The sequence below is a fragment of the Talpa europaea genome (assembly GCF_964194135.1).
Source record: "Talpa europaea genome assembly, chromosome: 14".
Lineage (NCBI taxonomy): Eukaryota > Metazoa > Chordata > Mammalia > Eulipotyphla > Talpidae > Talpa > Talpa europaea.
The window spans coordinates 27,551,530-27,574,871 of NC_140082.1; the positions used below are offsets into that span (position 1 = coordinate 27,551,530).

At 35.2% G+C, this 23,342-nt stretch overlaps 1 protein-coding gene across 2 annotated transcripts in view; it reads left to right on the forward strand.

The window, feature by feature from the left end:
* Positions 1 to 22,831, forward strand: part of MINDY3 (MINDY lysine 48 deubiquitinase 3) — a gene marked incomplete at both ends in the record, with an annotated part of 67,361 nt that extends 44,530 nt beyond the window's left edge. Inside the window, 5 exons of one of the 2 annotated variants that reach the window (XM_084254461.1) lie at positions 8,302 to 8,374; positions 15,852 to 15,924; positions 17,960 to 18,047; positions 20,766 to 20,837; positions 22,682 to 22,831. In XM_084254461.1, coding sequence (XP_084110587.1) covers positions 8,302 to 8,374; positions 15,852 to 15,924; positions 17,960 to 18,047; positions 20,766 to 20,837; positions 22,682 to 22,831 — 456 coding nt within the window. The remainder of the gene's footprint in view (positions 1 to 8,301; positions 8,375 to 15,851; positions 15,925 to 17,959; positions 18,048 to 20,765; positions 20,838 to 22,681) is intronic. The other variant, XM_084254462.1, reaches the window with a different exon arrangement.
* Positions 22,832 to 23,342: the final 511 nt, after the last annotated feature.

Genomic DNA, 23,342 nt, shown 5'->3' on the forward strand with positions numbered 1-23,342 from the left:
CCTATAATTTACATAATATTCAAGAAGGGGAATGGTCCCCCAAGTTGGAGGAATGTTTGACCCTTGAAGTTGTTTAGGATTGCCTGCACATAACAATGATAAAGAGGGATTTTGTCAGTTTGATTATATTTAAACTCTATAAACAGTGCACCCTCTTTTTGCCTATACTGGGACTCTCTCAGCACAGTCTACTCCCCGAACACATACACCAGCTTGTTTCTTAATTTTTATGTTCTACAGGGGAGATCCAGGTACCTTCTTCATTCTAAGATCTGGGCTGAAGTAGCAGCCACTTCTCTGTCAGGACTGGTAGAGGGGAAAGGAAAGGCACTAAACAAAACTAGAATGGTACTTAGAACTTTTTCTAGGAGCTAATGTCATATCTGCTTGTATTTTTCTGGTCAAACCAGTCACTTGGCCCAACCTGGTGTTAGTGGAACAAGGCCGTGGCCCCCTCCCACAGAAAGGTACTTCAGATCCTCTTATAAGGAGGCACAAATAAAGGGAGGACAGTAATACCTACTCCCACCACAGGCTACTTTGAGGTCAGGTGATACAACAGTTTAACTTAGTTCAAATGATACCTAGAGCCTATACTTAGAAATTAGGAGTAATTTTTTAACTATAAAATTGATTTTTACCCAAGTAATTATGTAATCTCAATTTCTACCATTTTAAAGAGTCAAATAATTTTTCTTGATATATGTAGATGTTCATTCATATGCATGTAGAGTAATAGTTTATGTTGGCTGTTTTCTTAATGAAATACAGTTGTTAAAATACCAATGGCTTTTCTGGGCCTAATTATTCATATAAAAGACAAGACAAAATGGTTTGAGAGACTTTTCTCATTTCTCCCAAAGATTTGAGCCATAAATGGTAGCACTCTAGATACAAAGAGTCATTATACCAAGTGGACATCTTGGACTTTGGGGATGAATTTCTTCCCAAATTCTTTAGGGAAAAGCTGGAAGGATTGTGACAGTGAAATGTACAGTTATGGTAACAGGGAGAGAAAGCAGTCCATTTGTTAGTATTTGTAATGATTGTAGTAAATTATATCCATTGGAGACTTTACCTCCTGCAGTGTTTTCATTTGTACATTCAGAGTTTTTGTTTTTTTTTTAAGATTTATTTATTTATGCATACAAGAACTGGGGTACAGGCCAGAGGTGTGTGGGGTGAGAGGATTCACCAGAGACAGAGTTGGGAACAGAACAGGTGGATTGACTTGAAAGTACACTGCTGAGGGGAGCAGCGGGCGAGTCATGAGAGGTCTGCGCCATGTGGGTAGCAACCTGGCTGGCCGGGGGATGGAACTCATGCTGCAGTGGCCAGGGTGTTGAACTCATGCTGCAGTGGCTGCAGATAGCTTAATAGGTGCACTTTAGCCCTTTGGGCCACCAGGGAGGCCCCAGAGTTTGTTTTTCTAAAGAATGAACCTGAAGGTCTCTTCTTTGTTAACTACCCTGGCTCCCTGTTGTTTCAATACAAATTTGCACCAAATAGTAGTGGTATGTTGTGGAGATAACTTGAGACTTTTGCACATTATTTGGGAAATAATGGAAGATCAAGAAAAAAGACCATTTCCTTCCTGCTTTCAATTGATGGGATTAAAACTGAATTCTGTTTCTAGCACTGACACTGGAAAACACATATATGAAAGCATTTGATTAAATTTCTGTTTCACAGTGGTTCAGAACTAAGCATAGTGAGCAGTCATTAAGAACTAGTGATTTTAAAGTGATATTTTACTTAAAGCTTAAAGATAAATGATATGCTACTTGATTTTTATTAAAAAAAAAAACTTTCAGGCCTCCCCTGGTGGCGCAGCAGTTGAGCGCTGGGCTGCGAAGCTGCCTGCAGCCTCTGCAGCGCCAGTTCAATCCCAGGCCTCTGGCGAGGGTCCCACATGGCGTGCAGACCTCTCTTGCTGTGCCCACTGCTCTCCTCAGCAGTGTATTTCTTCGCCAGTCTGCCTGTTCTGTTCCCTGCTCTGGCTATGGTGAATTCTCTCACCCTCCCGCGCTTCTGACTGTACCCAGTGCTTGTATAAATAATTAAATAAATCTTAAAAAAAAAAAAAAACTAGCATAATAGAGTGTTGTCAGCAAGCTAAAATGTTATTTATATATGTTATCATTTGTGAAACTAGGTAAGGCTCTCAGAGGTACTTTGATAACCCCATGACAGCAGATTGGGTTGGATACTGATAAAAGGTATAATGAATGAACTTTAAAGACCTATTCAGTGATGTACTTTTACCAAGCCAATGAACTGAAAACTGGCCTGCCTTATATTTCAGTTGGTATTTAGAAGGATAGCTAAAGTTACATTTGAAAAGGTTTATGGTGAACAATGAATAATTATACTGATAAAACAGAGTTACATGAAAAAGAGATTGTGTCATGACTATAGGATATTAGATAGTCCCATTACAGCTTGCCTTTTCCCCCCTTTACTTTGGCATCACTCTGACAATGAAAAGAGAGCTGGGTGAAGCAAGAAATTTTAAAAGCTATATTGTTTAGCAGTCCCTGTTGACCGGTAAATTGAATGAATAGAAATTGTTTGAACATTTCTGATATAAGCATCTGATATTTTGACTAATGCTGAGAACTACTTTTAGAGTAAATCCGTGAAAATAAATGGCTAACTAAAACAATATTCCAATATTTGATGCTTGTGTTCAGAACTTTTTTCCCAGTGGGAGGAGGGCAGGGGGTATCTAAAACAGTTTCAAGTGTAAAGCACTTTGAAATTTTGTAACTGATACAACTAGGAATGAAATAAAGAAATATAAGTTTCCCTTCTGACTTGGATAACTTGTAATTCTATCACTGAAAACTAATTCAATGGCTTGTGGAGGGGTAGTTGGCTAAGTATGTTTGGATTCTATTTTAGAGGGTAATGTTAATACTCAAGGAAATAAGCAGATATTACCATATTTTTTCTCTCCTGTTAGATTATAACCTTAAATGTACAGACTGTATTTACCATTGATTAGCTTGATAAAATTCCAAACATTGAGTGTGTAGATAGGTCAGTGTGGAAAATATATATGAAATATGTAACCTGAAACCTATTGCTACATTAAGTCTTGGAAATGAAAATCTTAGGGATAGAATTCACTATTTGTTCTTCACACTTATAAAATTATTGCACATGAGTTCTATTTTGCTTTGCCCTTTATAACTAAATCACTTTTCTGTACATGCAGTGAGAAAAATATAGCAGAGCTTTCTCACTAAAATATTTTGTCAAGATTGTAAAGGACTCTTGCTCAGTTGAATAGAACTCAGTATTTGCTATTTAAACTTGCTATGCAAATATTAAATGGATTTAATTATATAAAATTTGGGACATGGTTCATTCTGCTAACAATCTTTACACTAGTATTCTTGTTCAGAAGTGTTTAAATAAGTTCACAAAAACTTGGGTTGAAATTTGTAATTTTCAATTAGAAAGTTAAAAGGACTTCAGCATGGAACACTTCAGTGGAAATAGAAGGTGCTTTTTATAGCTTATTCTGATTTTATATATAAACATTTAAACATTCTATAAGTTCAAACAAGCTTTAAGGGATCACTTTTTACAGTAATCTAAAGAAACATTGTAGATGCTTAAAATAAGCAGGCTAGTTGTCATTTTGGAAGACTGTACTGGTTTTGGTTTGTGAATGAAACTTGGAATGTTTTCATTAGAATTTACTATAATTTTTTGTTTGTTTCTTTTGACTAGAAGGGTTTAATTCCTAAGGAGTTTTGCAAATTACCTATGAGTATATCAGTAAGACCAAAAAAACAAAACTTGATTTACTTGTTCAAGACATAATTTATTAGTAATGACAGTTACAGTTGGTGGTTTTATTATGTGGAAACTGACCGGTACCACTGGGTTGTATTTGGGGAGGAAAACAGGAATTTCTGCCGTTCTGCTGTGAAAAATAGGTTGTTCATGTGAGTTTTTTGTTGTTTTTTCACATAGAGTTTTGAGATACTTGTTGTCTATATTCCTTTTTGGAATCACTATTCTGATACTTTGAGGTAATCAACTTTTGTCCATTTCATTATCTTAACCTGGTAGGTTTTCCTGCTCTAACCACCTTTAGTGCTTATGTTCTGTTTCTACTAACCTATAAGAAGCTTGCAATTGGCAAACATTGAGTATCATAGTTTGTCAAATATTAAGATAAATTCATGTGTCCTATCTAGATGTTTAACCATCAATTCCAAACTCAAAATTTTCAAAATCAAATTCATTTTTTCATCAAACCTGACTTCCCTTCCTAACTATGCCTCTCAGGTATAGTCCTCGTAAAATTCTCACCACCAGTTCACCTGTGCACCATCACCAGAGTTCCTGAAATTTTGCTTTTTTAATTTATTACAATTATTTTTTCCCTTGATCCCTTATTTGGATCCCCTACATTCCTGCTATAAGCGAACCCATCTCACATTTTTCTTTTTCTGGCTTATTTCACTGAACATAATCCCTTCCAGCTCATCCATGTTGCTATGAATGTCATGAGATTATCTTTTTTGATTGCTGAGTAATATTCCATTATGTATAAATACCACTTCTTAATCCAGTCATATATTTTTTGGCATTTGGGTTGTTTCCATACTTCCCTATTGTAAATAGTGCTGCAGTAAACATAGGGGTGCAGGTATCCTTTTGAATTAATGTTTTTGTGTCCTTTGGGTAGATCCCAACAAGTGGAATTGCTGGGTCATATGGTAGCTCCATTTTTAGTAGTCTGAGGAACCTCCACACAACTTTCCATAGTGGGCAGACCAGTTTTCATTCCTACCACATCCTCGCCAACATTTTTATTATTTTTTTTTTATTATGTACCATTCTCACTTGTGTAAGGTGGTACCTCATTGTGGATTTGCATTTTGCTGATTATATGAGGGATGTTGAACATTTTTTTATACACCTCTTTGGAGAAGTGTCTTTTTAGCTCTTCTACCCATTTTTTGACTGGATTGTTTACATTGTTTTTATTGAGTCACCTCAGCACTTTGTAGATCTTTGTGATCAGTCCCTTAAGCAGTTGTACTGTGTGCAGAAATTTTCTCCCAATCAGTAGGGTGTCTGTTTTGGTTAATGTCTCTTTTGCTGTACAGAAGCTTTTTAGTTTGTGTAACTCCAGCTGTTCATCTTTTCCTTTACTTTCTTTGTTTGCTTTGGGGGATGTATCTCTAAAGATGTTACTGAGATGTATGTCATACATTGTTTTGCCTATATTTTCTCTCTTAGTTCTTAGTCCTGTTTGACAGTTTCCGCTAACCTATGTGCTATGCAAGTGTTCTTTCTAGCTAAAAATCCCTACCTTATTTTTTTTCTTTCAGATGAGGGCCAAAATATCTTCTCTGTAAGATCCATTATAGTAATTAAGACATATTATGCTCCCAGATGTGTCCAAAGAAGGCATTTAACAGAGCATTTGGCCAAAACAAAACAAAACATGTATTTCCTAAATTATGGGTCAATAAAATTTGGCCCACAGATCAAATCAGGCCACCACTGAGTTTTGTAAGATATTTTATGGAATGTAATCATGCTCATAATACTAATGTATTTACTCTCTGGCTCATTACAGAAATATTGCCAACCCCAGGACTTTTGCCTAAGCTTCAACTTATCTTTCTATATCAGACTTGCATATATAGTCCATTCAAACATGAATAACATTTCTGAAGCCTGAGTTTTTAATATATTCATAACCAGAAATGAGATTTGCAGTGAATCTTTTTGATTAAGTTCATTATTTTTTCTACATTAGCATAGTATATTTTTTATATGTGGCAATCAAAGACAAGGCATGACAAAGCTCACATTAAATTACTTTTGTGTTCTTGTATTTTCTGAAGTCTTTAATTCCAGAGAATTTGGTGTAAATCTTTTTTGATAGTAAAAAACTGAAATCTTCCTTATTTCCCCAACTTTATAGTCGTAATTTCTCAAAACTTGGTTTTGTAGGAATATTAAAGTAATGCTTCAGTAATATTCCTCACCATCCCTTCCCGCAAAAGATTGGTTTTTGATGAAGAAAACAGTATTGCTCTCCCCTCTATGTCATAGTTCTAGGTAATACTTAGAAAATATAAATGTTTTAAAACTCTTTTCAGACTCTCCCTTGTCACTAGTAACAAAGGTTAAATGCAACAAATGATGAGTGGAATGACTATGTTCTCATCTCTTCTCCCTGTAAGTCCCTTTGCATAAAAATTTGATTTACAGTTATCTGTAACCTTCTCCTCAGCCAGATTTTCAGTGTGGTGTTCACAACTTCCAACAATTATTCTGAAGGGAAGAATTGAAGAAAATAAGTACAGTTGGAAGTAGTTATGAGGGCTAAAGAATAAATGTAGTTTTTGCAGTTAAGGTTTGGGAGCGATAAAAGCTACTACAGAATGAATAGTCCCAGATGCTCCCTAAAACTGGGAACTGACTGCAATCCTAGCTTTGATACAGAATTAATTACAGCACTCAGGCTATATTGGTTTTGTATTAGGAAAAGGAAAGAGTCTTAAAAACTTTTATTCACAATAGATTAAGTGAATAAACATAACCTAAGAATCTGGGCGTATTTACCAAAAATACAAACACATTCTTCCTTAGACCCAGCAACTCTACGCTGATGCTCTTTTCTAAAGATGCAACTGCTCATGTACAAAATTATAGTTCAAGTATGTTTGGTGCAGCATTGTTTATAACAGCAAAAGATTAGACAATCCACCAATTATGGACTGGATAATAAAATCAGAAAGACATTGAAAGTTAGGCCAGAGGAGAAAACACATTACCTGGTATGCATATTATCTGCTAAATAACATTGAAAATGCAGAAAAAGTTGCTGTCAAGGGATAATGAATGGGAAGTAATTGTACAATACTGAATTTTACTATGTCATAAAATAATCAGATTTTTAAAAAAATTATCTTCTAATACATAAAAAATGTGTAAGGGCGTTCCATACACATTTTCACTTATTTTAATTCCCATTTCTCTTTTATGTAAATTGAAAATTCTGTTAAGGTGTTCAGGTACCTGGTGTCATGATTAGGCAAGGAATACTCTTAACTGATTCATATAGTTTGTTCCTTCATCTCTGAACAAAAGAAGGATGGGGTGCTTAAGATAAAGGTCTGCACATCTTTTAACAAAAATTTGTTTCCCTGGGAGAATAGCATTATAAATTTTATTTAACATTTTTTTTTAAAAAAATATTAGTTTATTTATACAAGCACTGGGTACAGTCAGAAGTGCGGGAGGGTGAGAGAATTCACCAGAGCCAGAGCAGAGAGTAGAACAGGCAGACTGACGAAGTACACTGCTGAGGGGAGCAGCGGGCAGCGGAGAGGTCCGCTCGCCATGTGGGACCCTTGCTGGCGGCTGGGGATGGAACCGGCACTGCAGAGGCTGCGGGCAGCTTCGCAGCCCAGCGCTCAACCGCTGCACCACCAGGGGAGGCCCTATATTTAACATTTTTACCCCATACCTTCTTAAAATGGATTTAAGATGGTATGAAGAAATACTTGGAAATTTGTTCTCTGTTCAAGTTTGTCTGAGTAAACACAATTACAGGCAAGGCTTAGACCAAAGAAATGACTCAAAGACCTAGATTCACGTTTGTCCAGAACTAGAGTTTCCTAGCAGTTTAAATATTTGGAGTAAAGGTTTGTGAAGAATCCAAGGAAATACTGAGTATTTGTGCTTAGAATTTTGGTAAGTACCAGTGTTGCTTACTACATGAAGAAACTAGTTATAATAGAAACTTCTTTTCATGGGGAAAAATAATTCTGTCTTTCGGATGGTTCATTTGAGTTAAGAAAATTTAAAATTCTGGACCTGCAGAACTTGATTGTTCTTTGACAAGGTATGATACTGACTAATCTAAATGTATTGCTCTATGAATGTTTGCTCTCACATCTCTGAATTTAGTTTTTAAATATTTGAAAATTATTGTTACATGTATTACCAAGACAGTAATGTAAAGAAGATGTTTGTCTTTATTTTTTGCAGGTTGCATTTTTCTAGTAATTATTATATCAGAATTTTCAGGCGTTTTTATATAGAACTTCACATGTATTCCTGCAACAATTACTTGTGATTGAAATATTATACTCCTATTTTAAAGATGTAAAATTAATGCCCAGTTTATTACTTACCTGGTCACATACCTATATAAAATGTAACTCAGTCTTATGATTTAAAATGTTGTCATTTTTGTGTGTATTTTTAATGCCATGATGTTACAGCTGGTTAAAAGCATGCTTTTTATCTTGTCAGGATATGGCTTTAGTTGCCCCTGAAGCTCCTTCAGAACAAGCCAGGAGAGTTTTTCAAACCTATGATCCAGAAGGTAAAAGATATTAACATTAGCTATGTTTTGTATCTTTTTATATTCAAAATCATTGCCAAGAACAATATTGAGCTTGTTGTTTCAGTGTTTTCGAGTAGGAGTTTCATGTTACCGGGTCTTATTGTTTAAGTCTTTGATCCATTTTGAGTAACTTTGGTGTATGCTGTGAGCTAGAGGTCCAATTTCGTTTTTCTGCATGTGTTTCTCCAGTTTTTCAGCACTATTTATGGAAGTCCTTCCCTTATTGGGTATTCTTGATTCCCTTTGTAGTATAGTTTGAAATTGAGGAGTGATTTTATTGTGTTGTTTTTTTCTTCTCCGGACTGCTTTGGTTACTCAGGCTATTTTGTGGTTCTACCCCAATTTTATTATTTCTTCTATTTCTACGAATAATGCTTGGATATTTTGATGGGGGCTGTAATGAACTTTAAATAGCGTGACCATTTTTAACAGTTTTTTTAAAAAGATTTATTTATGCATAAAAGAGCTAGGCCAGAGGTGTGGGGGGGTGAGAGGATTAACCAGAGAGAGAATGGGGAGCAGAGCAGGCAGTTCTACAGAATTACACTGCTGAGGGGAACAGCAGGTGAGACAGGAGGTCTGCTGCTCCGTGTGGGTGAGTTCCCTGGCCAGGGATTGACCTTGTGCTGTAGCGGCTGCTGATAGCTTCATAGTACTGAGACTTATTAACCCCTTGTGCCACCAGGGAGGCCCCATTTTAATAATATTATTCAAATCCATGAATATGGGCTGTCTTTACATTTGTCTGTGTCTTTAATTTCTTTCCATAAGTCTTAGGTTTTAATATACAGATCCTTCATTTCTTTGCTTAAACTTACTCCCAAGTATTTTATTGTTTTTGATGGTATTGTAAAGTTTGGATAGGAATTTCATCAATTTCTGTTAGGTTGATTTTTCAAAGTTGTTCCTGACACTTTATTGAACTCATTGAATAATTCCAACAATTTTTTGATTGACTTTGAGATTTTCTATATGTAAGATCATATCAACAATAGCAACAATTTTATTTATCCCAATTTGGATTTCTCTTGTTTGCCTAACTGCTCTTGCTTAAAACTTGCAGACTGTAATGAATTGGAGTAGTGAAAGTGGGTAGTCTTGCCTTGTTCTAGATCAGGGAAAATACTTTAATTTTTTTTCTATTAAATATAATATTCATTGTGGGTTTGTCATGTATTACTATGTATGGTTTTGTCATCTTACTATTTTGAGGTATGTTTCTACTCCACTGAATTTTTTGAGCATTTTTAAAATGTGAATATTGTTCTTTTGATGGCATCCCACAATTCAGTGGAGAATGACTTTGACCCCGAGGTGGCTGCAAGGGCACTGACTGGATGTAAAATCTTTAGTTCTTGAGAAGGTACGGTGGCATAGTCTCTTTACAACTTCATTGACTGAGGTTAACATTGGCCATACTGCAGAGGTCCTGTGTGTCAAGGCTGCTGATACCTTCCTGATCTTTCTTTGCTTTTAGAAGGAAGTTCTAGATGAGATGTTCCTTGGTGCCTGCTCTGGCATACTGGCACGCAGGCCCTCAGAGCAGTATCACAGTGGAGGTCCTAAGAGAGCACATGTGTCCTGGACACAGATACATTCGCTGTAACTGTGTCTCTAATGTCTAGAATATGGCCATGGCCTCACGGTAGTAACTTGGGATATTAAGGTGGAAATGCAGAAGCAGCACCAGTCCTATACTACAAGGTGCTGTTGCTGTGGTTACCTGGGTTCAGGGGCAGTGGGATGTCAGTTTCAACTGCAACCCTGTGTGCAGGTCAGTAGCTTCACAACCCCAGTTAATGCCATTTGTTAGGACTTGAGGAGCAGGGCTCACAATTGGGTCAGAGTGGCAGTAACACAACACAGCAGTGGTACTCAGTGCATGACCTGAGCCCAGGAGGCAGGGCACAGAATAGTGACCTCTTGGGCTTGATAGATAATGAGGTAATGTTCCCAGTCTTAGAGACTGGGGTAAGCAGAAGGTACTTGAGTCTCTGGGAGGAACTGTGAACAGCTGACAGCTGGGATCAGTATAAGTGAAGTCTGTGGAGATTTGTGTAACAGACTGCAAAAGTTCAGAGTAATGAGGTTGGCTGAGATTCTCCTCTTCTCCTTTATCCCATGACATGAATTTTCTCTGAGGGAATTCCCTCTGGAGCTAAGCTGCTCTTGACTGAGAAATGAAGTGATGCAAGCAATTTGTTCCTATGCTTTTCTAGGTCATCCTTAATTTTTGAGGTCCTGACTTTTTTTTTTTTTTTTTGGTAGTTCCTGCTTTGTAGTCCAGCTCTCTCTGAACTGTTTTCTTCAGTTTGTTATTTTGGTGGGAGAGATGAGTGCTGACGACTTCTAGCTCCATGTTGTTGATGTGACTGCCCCGAAGTATTTCTATATAAATTGCTTGTGGCAGGAAAAAGATGTGGAAAAGTAAATTGACTTTTATTCTCTTGTGAGCCTGTGCTTAACTGTTGTACCCAACATAGTTTTGAAAAGCCCACGTTTATATCACTGTTAGCTAGGTTTTGTTCATTTTTGTATTCACATACTTAGCTGTTAGACTCTATAGCCATTACTGTTCACCCAAGTCATCGGCTTTCCTAGTGTAGCTTTAAAACCAGCTCATGCCTTATGTTCCATTATAAACTATTAGGCGAAGCCTACTTGAAAGTGATGCGTCAGTGAAGCCCCTGTGAATTCCTAGAAGGATTTAGTTATCTTTAAAAATACATTTTCTTCTATCTTCAAACTTGTTAAACTTAGGCATCTCTTTTAATTTCTGAAAATATTAGTCATTATGAAGATTAATGTTGTGAAACGCACCTTACCCATTGCTTACCATGTAGTAGGATATTTTATAAATGTGAGTTCCTTTCTCTCCATCCCTCTAGTTACTTAGTGCTCATATTGGTGAGTTGACTTCTTTCTTCCGCTATGCCTTTTTCCTAACTTAAAATTTGCATATAACATTTCTAAATCTTTAGATTGGAAATAGGAGATTTACCTCTTTTCCTTTTCTCACCACTGAATGAAATTAGCTTTCTAGTCAGTCAACAATTTTAACTTGAATCTTTGCTGAGTGTAGCACTTTGAACTATGTCATGGGCAGTCTTACCAGTTTGAATCCTTTCATGGACAAGACAGGGAATAAGCCATTTCTATTCCTTTTTTAAATGAGAATATCATGAAGACTGGAAAAGGGAAATCACATTGACAATTGGAAGTGAAGAGAAATTGATTTATCTGTGAACACAGATAGGAGGTACCATTTTATATGCAAGAAATAGCCAGGAAAGTGTTTGTCTTGTGGTGAAGTTAGATAATGAGTTCAGCAATTTCCTGTGTCATAATGTCTTAAGGATTTAAGGTATGAGGTTTTTTTTCCCCCCTTTGCTCTAACCCTCATTTAGATCTTCCCTTTACTATACTTCATATTCCAGTCTAGATTGCTGCTTCATGGCCATGCACATATGTACATAAATGCCTGCTCATTTCAGGATATGTTTAGGGACATGTTTCTACCATATTAAAACTAATTGCAGTATGAGAGAGAAAATCCCTCCAGAATGGAATACATAAGATGAGGTGTGTACTGCTGTTTTTTTAATTTCAAATGACTACCCAAGATATGAGTAGTGGTCTGATTATTAGGCAAATTCCTAAACTCAGTTTTCTGTGCGAGAACTACTTTACATGAGTTGGCAATTTATTGTGTAGTGGTTTATTAAAACAAAATCCAGACGGTCTTCTCTCCCTCCTCTTGTATTTTCCCTTTGTCTCTTACCTCACTATCTTCCTCCCTCTCTTTCTGTCTCTCCTCTCTCCTGGCCTGTGTCACTAGCGCTCTCGCTCTCCCCCCCCCCCCCACCCCCCGTTACGCACTCATCTCTGTCACTCTTCTTCCTTCTGTCTGTATCTGACAGATACGGAGACAGTGAGAAACATTCTGTTTCTTTCCTTGTGCGTCTTCCGGACGCACTCTGTCATGATCTCGCTCATCTGTGTTTCTCTGAGTCACTGTCTCCCTTTCCCAGAATCTGTCTCTTTTCGTCTCTCCCTCTGTCAAAAAAAAAAAAAAAAAAAAAAAAATTTTTTTTTTTTTTAGGAAAGAAAAAAAATTCCAAAATTGTGTGGCATATTGTGAGTTCATTCATAAACAAACCTATATAGATGGCATTTGAAATGATAGTCTCATGTTTTTCACATAATGTGGTGTTTGGGCTTCATTTAAGGAAGCAGTTGTATTTGGCTAATGCGTAACTATCTTTATTTAAAATGAGCACTTTAAATACTAATATTTTAAGTCGCTGAAATATATTGACTTTTTTCTGAATGGTTTCAGCATGTTGTATTTTAAGAAAAACTACCATTATAGATTGTTTAATGTACAGCCCTTAGGACATTCTATATCAGCTGCCTTTTGTCTTTTCTGTTCCTTTTAAATGATGACAGTTGCTTCTTACCTTTGTTCTTCTTCACCTTGCCCTGGCCACTTGTTCTGCAATCATATTGTTACTGTTCTGCGAGTTTCCCATCACATCAGTGGAGTGATTTTGCAGGACAAGCTCATTTCTTTATGAGCTTCATGCATACAATTTACAAAACTTGTTGCTTGAAGGATGGTACCTGGACAGAGTACTTTCTTTAAATTTGAAATTAGGATTAGCTTGAATAATTAAACGAAACAAGCATTATTGAGCACTTGCTTATATCAAACACAGCTTTAGGTTTATGAAACCCCTGCTGCAGTCATCTACTGGGGATGAGCAGTGATAAAACACTAAGGAAAGCTGAGCTGTCAGCATGTCTTCACCTGTGGCACAAGCCATTCTTTCTGTTGTAATTATGTATTGTTGAAGTTGAAATAGGTTGTTCTGTGAAATACAAAATAACATCATAAAAATCGTGATGATTTTACTGAAACAAATGGCATTAGGTCCTCCTCAACTAGACCTCTGTGTTCTTTCTAGTCCCACAAAACTATTGTCTCGCCTGCAGTGGTTTGAAAATTTTAGTCCCAAGTGTTTGCTGCCCATCCCTGTGTCTCCGCAGAAGCTGCCTCCAGCTCAAATGCAGGAGGTCCCATCTTGCCTTGTGGATTTTGAGTGGCTGCCATTTGCTTTCTTCCCACAGCACTCAATCTAGTTTGTGCTAAAAAGAGACCTGTCAGACTCTTCCTTAATTCGTAGTTAGAATTGGTACATCTTTCTCTTTAAAATCCAACTCTTATTTCTTCACAGTTATGAAATGGTGGTTATATCCAGGAAATAACTTACTTGCCAGCTTTTGTTCCCCATCAATTGTCTTTTGCTCTGAGTTACTCCTAGCCTCTGGGAGCTTGGCACACTTTATAGTCTATTTGCTGGCCAAAAAAGCAAACAAAATACTTTGTTTAGCTGTTTGCCATCACAAGTGCTGGGCCCTCACTTGTCCTCCATGCCTCATATTCCCCACTTTTCCAGCCTCTAGAAGTCCGATTTTGTATTCACATTTACACATGCCTTCAAGTTCTTTTTCTTTAAGTGCTTGACTAGTAAATTGTACTCAGATTTCCATTACTGTTGCTATTGAGATCTTATCACCATGATGTCTCTATTTCCATATTCTCTAAGGAATTGGTTGACTACATACTAGATGATCTAGGCTTCATCTGTTTTTAGCTTAATGATTCTGTTCTTTTTCTATAATATTTGTCCTAATAAATATGACTGATTAAAAAATAAGGTAACATCAAAATAAGTGTTTTTAAAAGATTGCCAATTGTAATCTTGGATATAGTAAAAAATTTTGCGGTGCTGAGGTACATTACAATTTTTAGGTTGGAAATACTGTATGTACAAAATGTAGATTCACTTATTTAGTATAATTGTTAAGAATGCATTTATACATTATAGAATATATTTACAAATTAAAAATGCGTTGAAATGTTTAAGCTTGAGGTTAAACATACGATTTAAGAAGTCTACTGTGTTCATTGTTGTTATGTCTTTATGTAACCAGTTAACTTTCTGGGGGCGGGAGCTGAGTTCTGGGGTTCTGATAAGGGAGGAAAGGCTGCCTGCCTTACAAAATGTATGTTACTCAGTGTTGCTGAGAAACATTTAGTGCTCCAAAAGAACAGGCCACTTTTGTCAAATAGATGTGCAGAAACCTATCCAGATAATTTTAACTGTTCCATAAAAGCCTGCTTTATGTTTAGAAATGCTGGGGTTTTAACTGTGACTTAACTGAGAAAAATATTTTTCCCAGTGTTCTAACTCATCAAAGCAAGTTTATAAAATTTAGCTTATTTCACAGGTATCAAGTTCTTTATTCCCTAAACCTTAAATTATTGGTAACTGACAAATTGAAATGACTTTCAACCTTCACTTAAAAATTGCACAGTTTCAGTTACTCCTCATGATTCTTAGCCTTTTAGTCAAGACCAATCTCTTTACCATGGGTAAGTCTGTGCTTATGAGGTGTAAGAAAAGACCTTTTTATAAACTCACAATTTATTTCCTTCTTGATACAGTGAACATAGCACAGACTGAAAGAACAACTACAGTTTTTTTCCTGTAGTTTGATTATAGAAGTAGTGCTTTTGGACATCTTGTTCTTCAAAAACAAGATCTTTATTTATTACCTAATCCCAAAATTGACATAAAGCTGAGAGTCTTCAGTAATGAGTAAATGACTAGAGAAGCTCTGGCACTGTACATTTAAAAAATAAACTTGCTTGTTTAAGACTACTATGATTTTAGACTGTCCTTCAAGCTTGTTTTGGTGTCATGTTGTATTGCATCAGAGTTTTGTACCACTTACCAGTGCTGTTTCCTCATCAAAGAAAAGAAGTATTTTCCATAAGCTAGTCTTCAGCAAAATTTAATTCTACTCTGCATTTTAATTTGAATTTTTTTCCTATTAGAAGTATGACTTATTTTCAGACCACCAAGCTGTTGTATCTTTTCTTGGTCTTATATTTATATCACTTATCTAACAGTGGGTCATTAATATATTAGTAGCATTCTTTCAGAAAGTTAAATACCATGTGCCTAAGGAATTGGTTAATAAAGGGTTATTTTAATTGGATTTCTTAAAGGGAATTTAAATGTTCACATTGTTTATTGAGAGTTATATCTGATTACTAACTGTTAACAACTTTCAATAATATAATTTTTTCCCTACTTAAATTTGTAAAACTGCTTCAGAAGTAATTTAGTTTTAAGGATTTTTTTTTTTTTTTGCAGTTCTCAGGTAGAAAGTACATGGTTAACTTTAGTAGAAACCTTGAAAATAAATCTTTGTCTATGTGCCCAAGAAATGTAACATGTAAGCCAGTGCCTAAGATAAATCTAATATACTCGTCTTCCTTAACTCTTTGTGTCCCTTTTGTGATTTTTCCACTAGAATCTTAATAGTAATAACATGTCTTCTAGTGAACTCTTAATTCCAAATTGTTTCTACTACTTTTCTACAGATAATGGATTCATACCTGATTCACTTCTAGAAGATGTAATGAAAGCACTGGACCTTGTTTCAGATCCTGAATAGTAAGCAAAATAAGATAGGAAGTGTTAAAGAACTCAAAGTATTCTGTTCAATTTAAAACAATTTATGTACAGTTTTGCCTTTTTTTATCTAAATTTGCATTTATAAAACATAGCACCTTATATAAAGCAAAGATTTAAGAAGAAATGACATTAACCACTACTATAGTGGAGACTTGACAAACTTAAAATAAGCTTCCTTTCTCACTCTACAATTACTTTCCTGCTTTTTCCATAAATTGAAAATCTTTTTCACTAAGTAGCTTCAGTGAAAGTAGTGACATATCTATATAATAATATTTACTAGTTATCCTACTTAAATAACCAGTAGGCCTCTGACTTTTAGGACATTTTGACCAAAGACAATGAACATTTCTAAATGACTAGTTTTTCATTATTGCCTAAGTATGTGTCATGGTCTTCATTCTCACTCTTAAGTTAGTACATATTAAATCTACAACTTTTTCCATAAATGTAACTATTTTTCAGTTTTTTCCCCATACATTTTCCTTTTGAAAGTTGATCTGACAATGAACAAATGTTCGTTCATAAAACATTTAAGGAAAGGATTCAGCAAAGCATACTCTTATACACAGTTTTTCAAACTTGATCCTATTTTGTTTTTTGAATAGTTCAGGTGTATTTTCAGAATGTTTACATACATATAAACATGTGCAAACTGTTCACACGTGAATTAGTTTTTTTGTCTCACTATCCACATTATGATGTTACCCATTTTTAACAGACATAATAGTTTCCAACTTAAAGGGAGAAAATTAGAACTGAGCTAGTCCAATAAACAGTATGATAGTAATTACCGTATTTCTTCTCTATTAATTTCCAAGTGGAGACCATCTCGTTTGCATTACTCTGACTTGATTGAATTCAGGTAATTTTGGCTATGGAAGATTAACAGGAAGAAGGGAAGAGTTAATTTTTTCCCAAATTCTTACAGACTTGCCTGCACATATCTACTTAATTTTCCTTGTTCTACCAGAATACACACTGTATCTTGAAATTGTAAAGTTACAGTTAGATCGTTTTTCGAGAAGTAGCTGAAAGATTGGACTGAGTTATTCACTCTGTACTTTGGTCTAGTAACATTTTCAATATGTGATTGCCCATAAACTAACAAGACCAAATTAAGCATGAATAAATTAAATAACTGTAATATTACCTTACCTTTGTTTCATGTCACAACCTCTTACTCAAACCCATTAAAATGTCATATCCTTTGCATATTATGTAATATAGTATAGTTAACTTGGCATTTACAGTTTGGAGATAGTAGTATGCAGAATAAATATTTTCTGTAAGAGCTTTTCACTTATGAGACTCTTCAAATTGCAGCCTACTTTTCTCTGCCTTTTTTCTAATCACACATAAATAGCACTTTACCACCCCTGGTTACATCTAAATTGTTAGAGTTCTGCAAAGCACTGTTCACTAGGCTGCCACTGGAGCAATAAAGTGCCCATACACCTTACTTCCTACCATTCATTACACTTTAGTGAATTAGCTAGTCCAGAGAACTGTCTTACATCTTTAACCTTCCTGTTATACTGCCTAAGAATTTTAAGCCTCCACACTTCATTTGATTCTTGACAGTTAGCTTTTTAGATGTTTTTATTTCATGTACCACTGCTTTTTGATGCTGTTTCTTTTTCTCCTTAGGCCTTAAAATAAACTTAAGTGCCTCACTTGATTGTTAAATCCAGGCATTCAGAATCCACCATTGGAATATTATCAGACTGCATTAGAAGCCTAGTTTTTAAGTTACTTTACCTAATAAGGAACAATATTTCAAAGTCATCATCATAATTTAAATTCTAAATAGTAACAGATTACTGTGGTTTAAAAATAACCAAGTTTTGGCAAATTAGATGTCATTCCTGGGTATGTGTCATTAAGAGTCTAAAAAGAACAGCTCTTAGGGTTTTGGCAGTCAAATGTGTTATAGTACCAGTAATTTAATCATAAGAAAAGTAAGCTTTTTTTCCCATCTGTATCCACTGTTTCTTTTTTTCCTTCTCCATAGCATAAATCTCATGAAGAATAAATTAGATCCAGAAGGATTAGGAATCATATTATTGGGTCCATTTCTTCAAGAATTTTTTCCTGATCAGGTAACGTAACTAAAGACCAATCAAAAAAAAAATGTATGTATTTTGTATTATTGGAATGTAATTGTTCTAGCATCTTTCATATAAAATGTTCTAACATGCAGACTAAGAAAGTACTATTTTGTAAATACTTTTCCCATACACAGAGGATAGAACATGTGTTCAGACATTGTAATGCAGAACTTTGAGAGGTGATAGTGCACACACTACTAAGTACATGTAGCGATACTGCTATTTTAAAGGAAGATAAAATTCAGAAGGATGTGGAGTATAAAGAAAAAATTCTCTAGTCTCATCCCTGTTTTCCTTCTACAGGTAACTATTATGAATGGTTTTAAATTATCTTTTTAAAGCTTTCTAAATACTAAGAAGGAAGGTGAAGGAGCCTCTACAGAATGAGCACTCCTACTAGTAAACCCCAGGTTCCAGAGAATTTTCATTGGGTGGAGCTGTGCTGTTTCATATTGGGACACCTCTTCCATTAGGCTCAAAGACCTCAGTTAGCACACATGTATGCTGACGTTAAGTACTTTTCAGTCATAGCTGTGTCGTTGGCAAACCGTTTCTACAGCCTATATGCCAGCCTTTTCTTCTGTTTCCTATTTACAGTGAAGGATTTTAGCACTAAAACAAATTATTTTTTTTAAAAATGCCATTCCTATTCCACCTCTATTACATAAATTCCAAGTAGAAAAATTATAACAAAATGATAGAGGGGAAATGTCAAAATTCAGTGTTGGTAATTAAAATAGGGACCCATTATCGTCTAACACTGTATGTCTCTGTTGAGGTTACTGTGAATAAAATGAGTAAGGTAAAATTCAAAGAGTTACTAAGAATATCACAATTAGGCTTTTAAAATTTTGGTTAATTCTTCTTGAAAAAATGAATCTTTTATTTTCTGATATCATTATTTTTAGATGGTGCTGTCCTATTTATATTCCAACTACTAGTTTTTTTATAAAGTGTTTATGATTTGCAACCAAGAATCTTAAAATGCAGGATCTAATCTTTTCACTCTTATTGAAAACAGAATCCAAGGTGAGTAATTGAAGATAAGTTTTAAATTCATTTTACTTTTATGTACTTCAAGATAGCATCAAAACAGTGTTTTAAAAATATTAATGTAATGAAGTAAAATAATGGTTGTTTTCATTTTGGAACGATTTTGCATAGTACTTAGAAAATACAAACATTGAGATGTTTACTAATCTTTTAGAAATGCATATCTTACATTGTTATGATTACTCTAAGAACGTATAAGCAAATTGCCTTAAACAGAAGCAGATACATTTATTCAGGATACACTATGCACCAGGCATTTTGTGCCTTATAAATTACTCATTTTGGCAAAAGGAAACCAAGGATCCAAAAATGAGAAAATTGCTTAAGGCTGTACAACTAGTATATGATTAAAGAAGCCAATGCAGGTTACTTCATCCCAGAGACAAGCAGTTACCAACACTACCAAAAGGTAGTGTAACGCAGTAGTAATTTCAGTATTTTATGCCAATGTTAATGACTGGAATATAAATTATACTCCACTATAATATACCCAGTTATAGTAAAGTATTTCTTTTGTAAGTTAAAGTACATTAGCTCTGCAAATTCAGCAATACCAAAACCAAAAAAAAAGTGAGCTTAGATTTTCGAGGTAATACTATCAAGGGATGATACAAAGTAGTATGTGATTCATTCTAAAATTAAATTTTGAAACGATTACTATAAAACCATTTAGTGTAATAAACAACCCAATTAGTGTACTAAGGGAGAATGTTGAATAGTTTAAAAAGTCACAAATGTGAAAGGACTAACAATAAAAGGTGTTTTCATGGGGAAACAAGTGTTATGCTTCTCTAAAACAGAATCCAAGAAGGTGAGTAATGGAAGATAAGAGTGAAAAGATAGATTAACTCCTGCATTTTAAGATTCTTGGTTGCAAATCATAATACCCCAGGCTGGACTGAATCAAGAAAGGGAGGGGGTGTGGCTAAAAATTGGAAGTAGTTGAAGCAGCAAGCATCTATTCAGACGGTAACTTTAGGGGCCTCCGAGTCTGTACCTATTTTTCCCCTCCTTTCCCTCGGAAGCTCAAGATGCCACAATTGCCAGCAGATCTTCTAAGGGGAGCAATGCCCCGGCGTCACAGGCCATTCTTGTAGCACTTGTGGCAGGGACATTCAGCCATAGAACCTTAGGGAAATCGTTGGAGCCAGTCACCTTCAGAGGGGACAGGCTGTTATTAGCTGCCTTGAAGCTAGCATCAGTTTTTCTGAAAGTTTAGTGTCATTGTTTTTTGTGTGCTATCCTTTACTGAGTGTTATCCAAGTCTCTCAGAATAGAATTATTTGCTCTGGGGGATGGAAACCCTTATTTGATATTGTGGACCAAATTGGAAGTATTGGTGCATGTGTATATGTACTGTTCCCACTCTTCCACATTGATTAAGGAAATAAATTAACCAGACCTTTAAAGACCAGTAATATGTGAACATTGTCAGAAAATAAACTAGTGCAGAAGATCTTGTACTAAAACTCAGTTTTTTCCTAGAAGCAAATCATTTCAGCTTTGAGGAAGTTAGCTGTACAAACCTACATTTCTTGCTCTATCAAATGATTCCCTAGTCAAAGAATAAGGATTTAAGAAATTTGCATTTTATTTTCAGTTGCTGAATTAGAATTTGCCTGATCTAAAGATGTTTTAATACTTTATCTATAATAGGGCTCCAGGGGTCCAGAGTCTTTCACTGTTTACCACTACAATGGATTGAAGCAATCAAATTATAATGAAAAGGTATGATAACTGACAATAATTGTGGCTACTTGGGTTGATAAAAGTAAGTTGCCAATGTTTGATTCACACAAAATTACTACCTAAGGTGACTATTCCAGGAGCCTCTTTAAAACTGTCGCAATGTATGTGAGAGCTAATCATATTGTGATTTGACTAATGTTAGTGAGATCACAGATTCACTGTGACAAAATAACTATATTTATGTACATATTGCCCTTGACTGTAGATATTAGTAAATCAGTATTACAGTTTAATCTGGAAAAAGGAGTAACAGCGAGATTTTTGATAGAGAAAAACTGCTAGTGCTTATTTTATAGAGCATTTACCTAAGATTGCATTGGGTACTTTATCTGAAGTTTCATACCAGCACCTTATAAAGTAAGTATGGCCTTAAAAGTCACCGCTCAGGAATTGAAAATGAGTTGGTCTACGTCAGAACCTGCACTCTTACCGCCCATGCTTTGCTATGAGCAGTTGACACAGCACAAAGTTGATAACCTCCCGATGTACTCTATCCGTTTTCCTTAGATATTAGCTTTATTTACATATGTTTCTTATGATTACATTTATTCAAATAACAGACAACATTAGAAGGAATAAAAACTGATAATACCTTTTCACTTTCAAATACTCATGCTGGTATAAGTATCTAAAATAAGAACTGCTACAGAAAATCAAGCTCATTAAATATATAATTTTAGTTAAAAGTAAAAAAATCTTGGATGCTATTTTCTAATATGTGCTTATGAGTGCTTCATTTAGATTTTGAAATTTTACATAGTTATTTGCCTACACAATCCCTACAAGGTAGGCCAGTCAAATATTATCCATATTTTACAGATGAGGCATCTGAGACAGGGAGATTAAGTGACTCACCCAGTGTCACACAGCAAGTCATTGGCAGAGCAAGGACTGGAACTGAGTTCCTGATTCCTAATCCTGTCCTTGGTCTGCTTGGCCACGCTACCTATATCTAGTAAGTCTTCAAATCATGCTCACAAGCATCTGACATAATAACAAAAGGGTCAGAAATCCAGAAATACGAAATCTTAATAGTGTATAAGAACTATAAGACAAGGTGCGTATGTCATTAAGTTGTAGAGGTAGAGCACACAGTTACTCAGTACTGAAAATATGAGGAGCAGAGGAAAGGATAATGCTGGCCCAGCAGGAAGGAGTATAAAAGCAAAGACTGGTAGGCCACAGTACTTACCCAAGCAGGCCTGCCTGAATGCAGTAAGATTCCTTATAAGAAGTAGGTTCTGTCTTAGCAGTTAATTATAAAAATCAAGTTGTATTCTTGGTGTACAGTTTCTCTGAAAAGGAAATTTTCCTCTGAGGAGTTGAAAACCATGAACTTGAGTAGTGAATGTATTTCATCAAAACTAGCAATAAAATAGATAAGATACAGAAAAATTTTAATTCACTTTAGAATTCCCTATAAAAAGACATAAAACCAAATTATGTGACCTTGTCATATATAAAATACTTTCATAATTCAATGTTGTTTTAAGCAATAAAGTTGTTTCTTTTGACTCCTAAGTCAAAGTATTTGAAGTATTTAACACAAAGCAAATATTTCTAATTTACCTAGCTCTGCTTCACTATCAAAGCAGTAGGAACTATATAAAATTTGAGGAATGTTTATCAGAAGCAATGTATTTTGGCGTTTACATATGTTTCTCTTTATTGTGACCTCAGTCAACTGGTCAGGTAGCAGTTAAAATTTCCATCATGTTTCCAAACTTACTTGCACATTAATCAGTAAGCAGTTATTTTTATATCCCTAATAAGAATTTGCTAAGACTACTGATTGACCTAGATGACTTTATTTGGTTCAACAGGTCATGTATGTGGAAGGGACCGCAGTTGTTATGGGTTTTGAAGATCCCATGCTACAAACAGATGACACGCCTATTAAACGCTGTCTCCAAACCAAATGGCCATACATTGAACTACTCTGGACCACGGATCGCTCTCCTTCCCTAAACTAACCTCCCTAAGTATTTATAAGGAAGATTGTAATAGCAGATGTTGAAGAGGGATGCAAGACTGGCAATTGGCTAAATTAAGCTCTACACTGGTATCACTGATTAACTGTAAATAACAAAAACACATTTTCAATGTTGAAGATGTTTAAATTATTTCTTTTAAAACTAATGTTAAAGGTTACCCTATTTAACTCTTCATGACATTTACTAGCAAAATTAAACTTTAACCAAAGTTCATTACCTTTATAGTCAGATAATTGGTTATTAAATGACAAACATCATAATACTACAGCATTTGTACATTGAGTATTAGAGCTACTATTTGTAAACTTTGGGTTTTATTTGATTCAGACACATTTTATTGTTTAAATAATTCTGGCTTTCCATATAGCATCCTTCATGTTGAAATGCAGAGGAGTTAATTTTTGTTATTTTTTTTTTTCTAAAATCTGGTTTCCATTACAAATCTTGATGGCAAATTACTAACCTAGATCCTTTTCAGTTGACTTAGTAG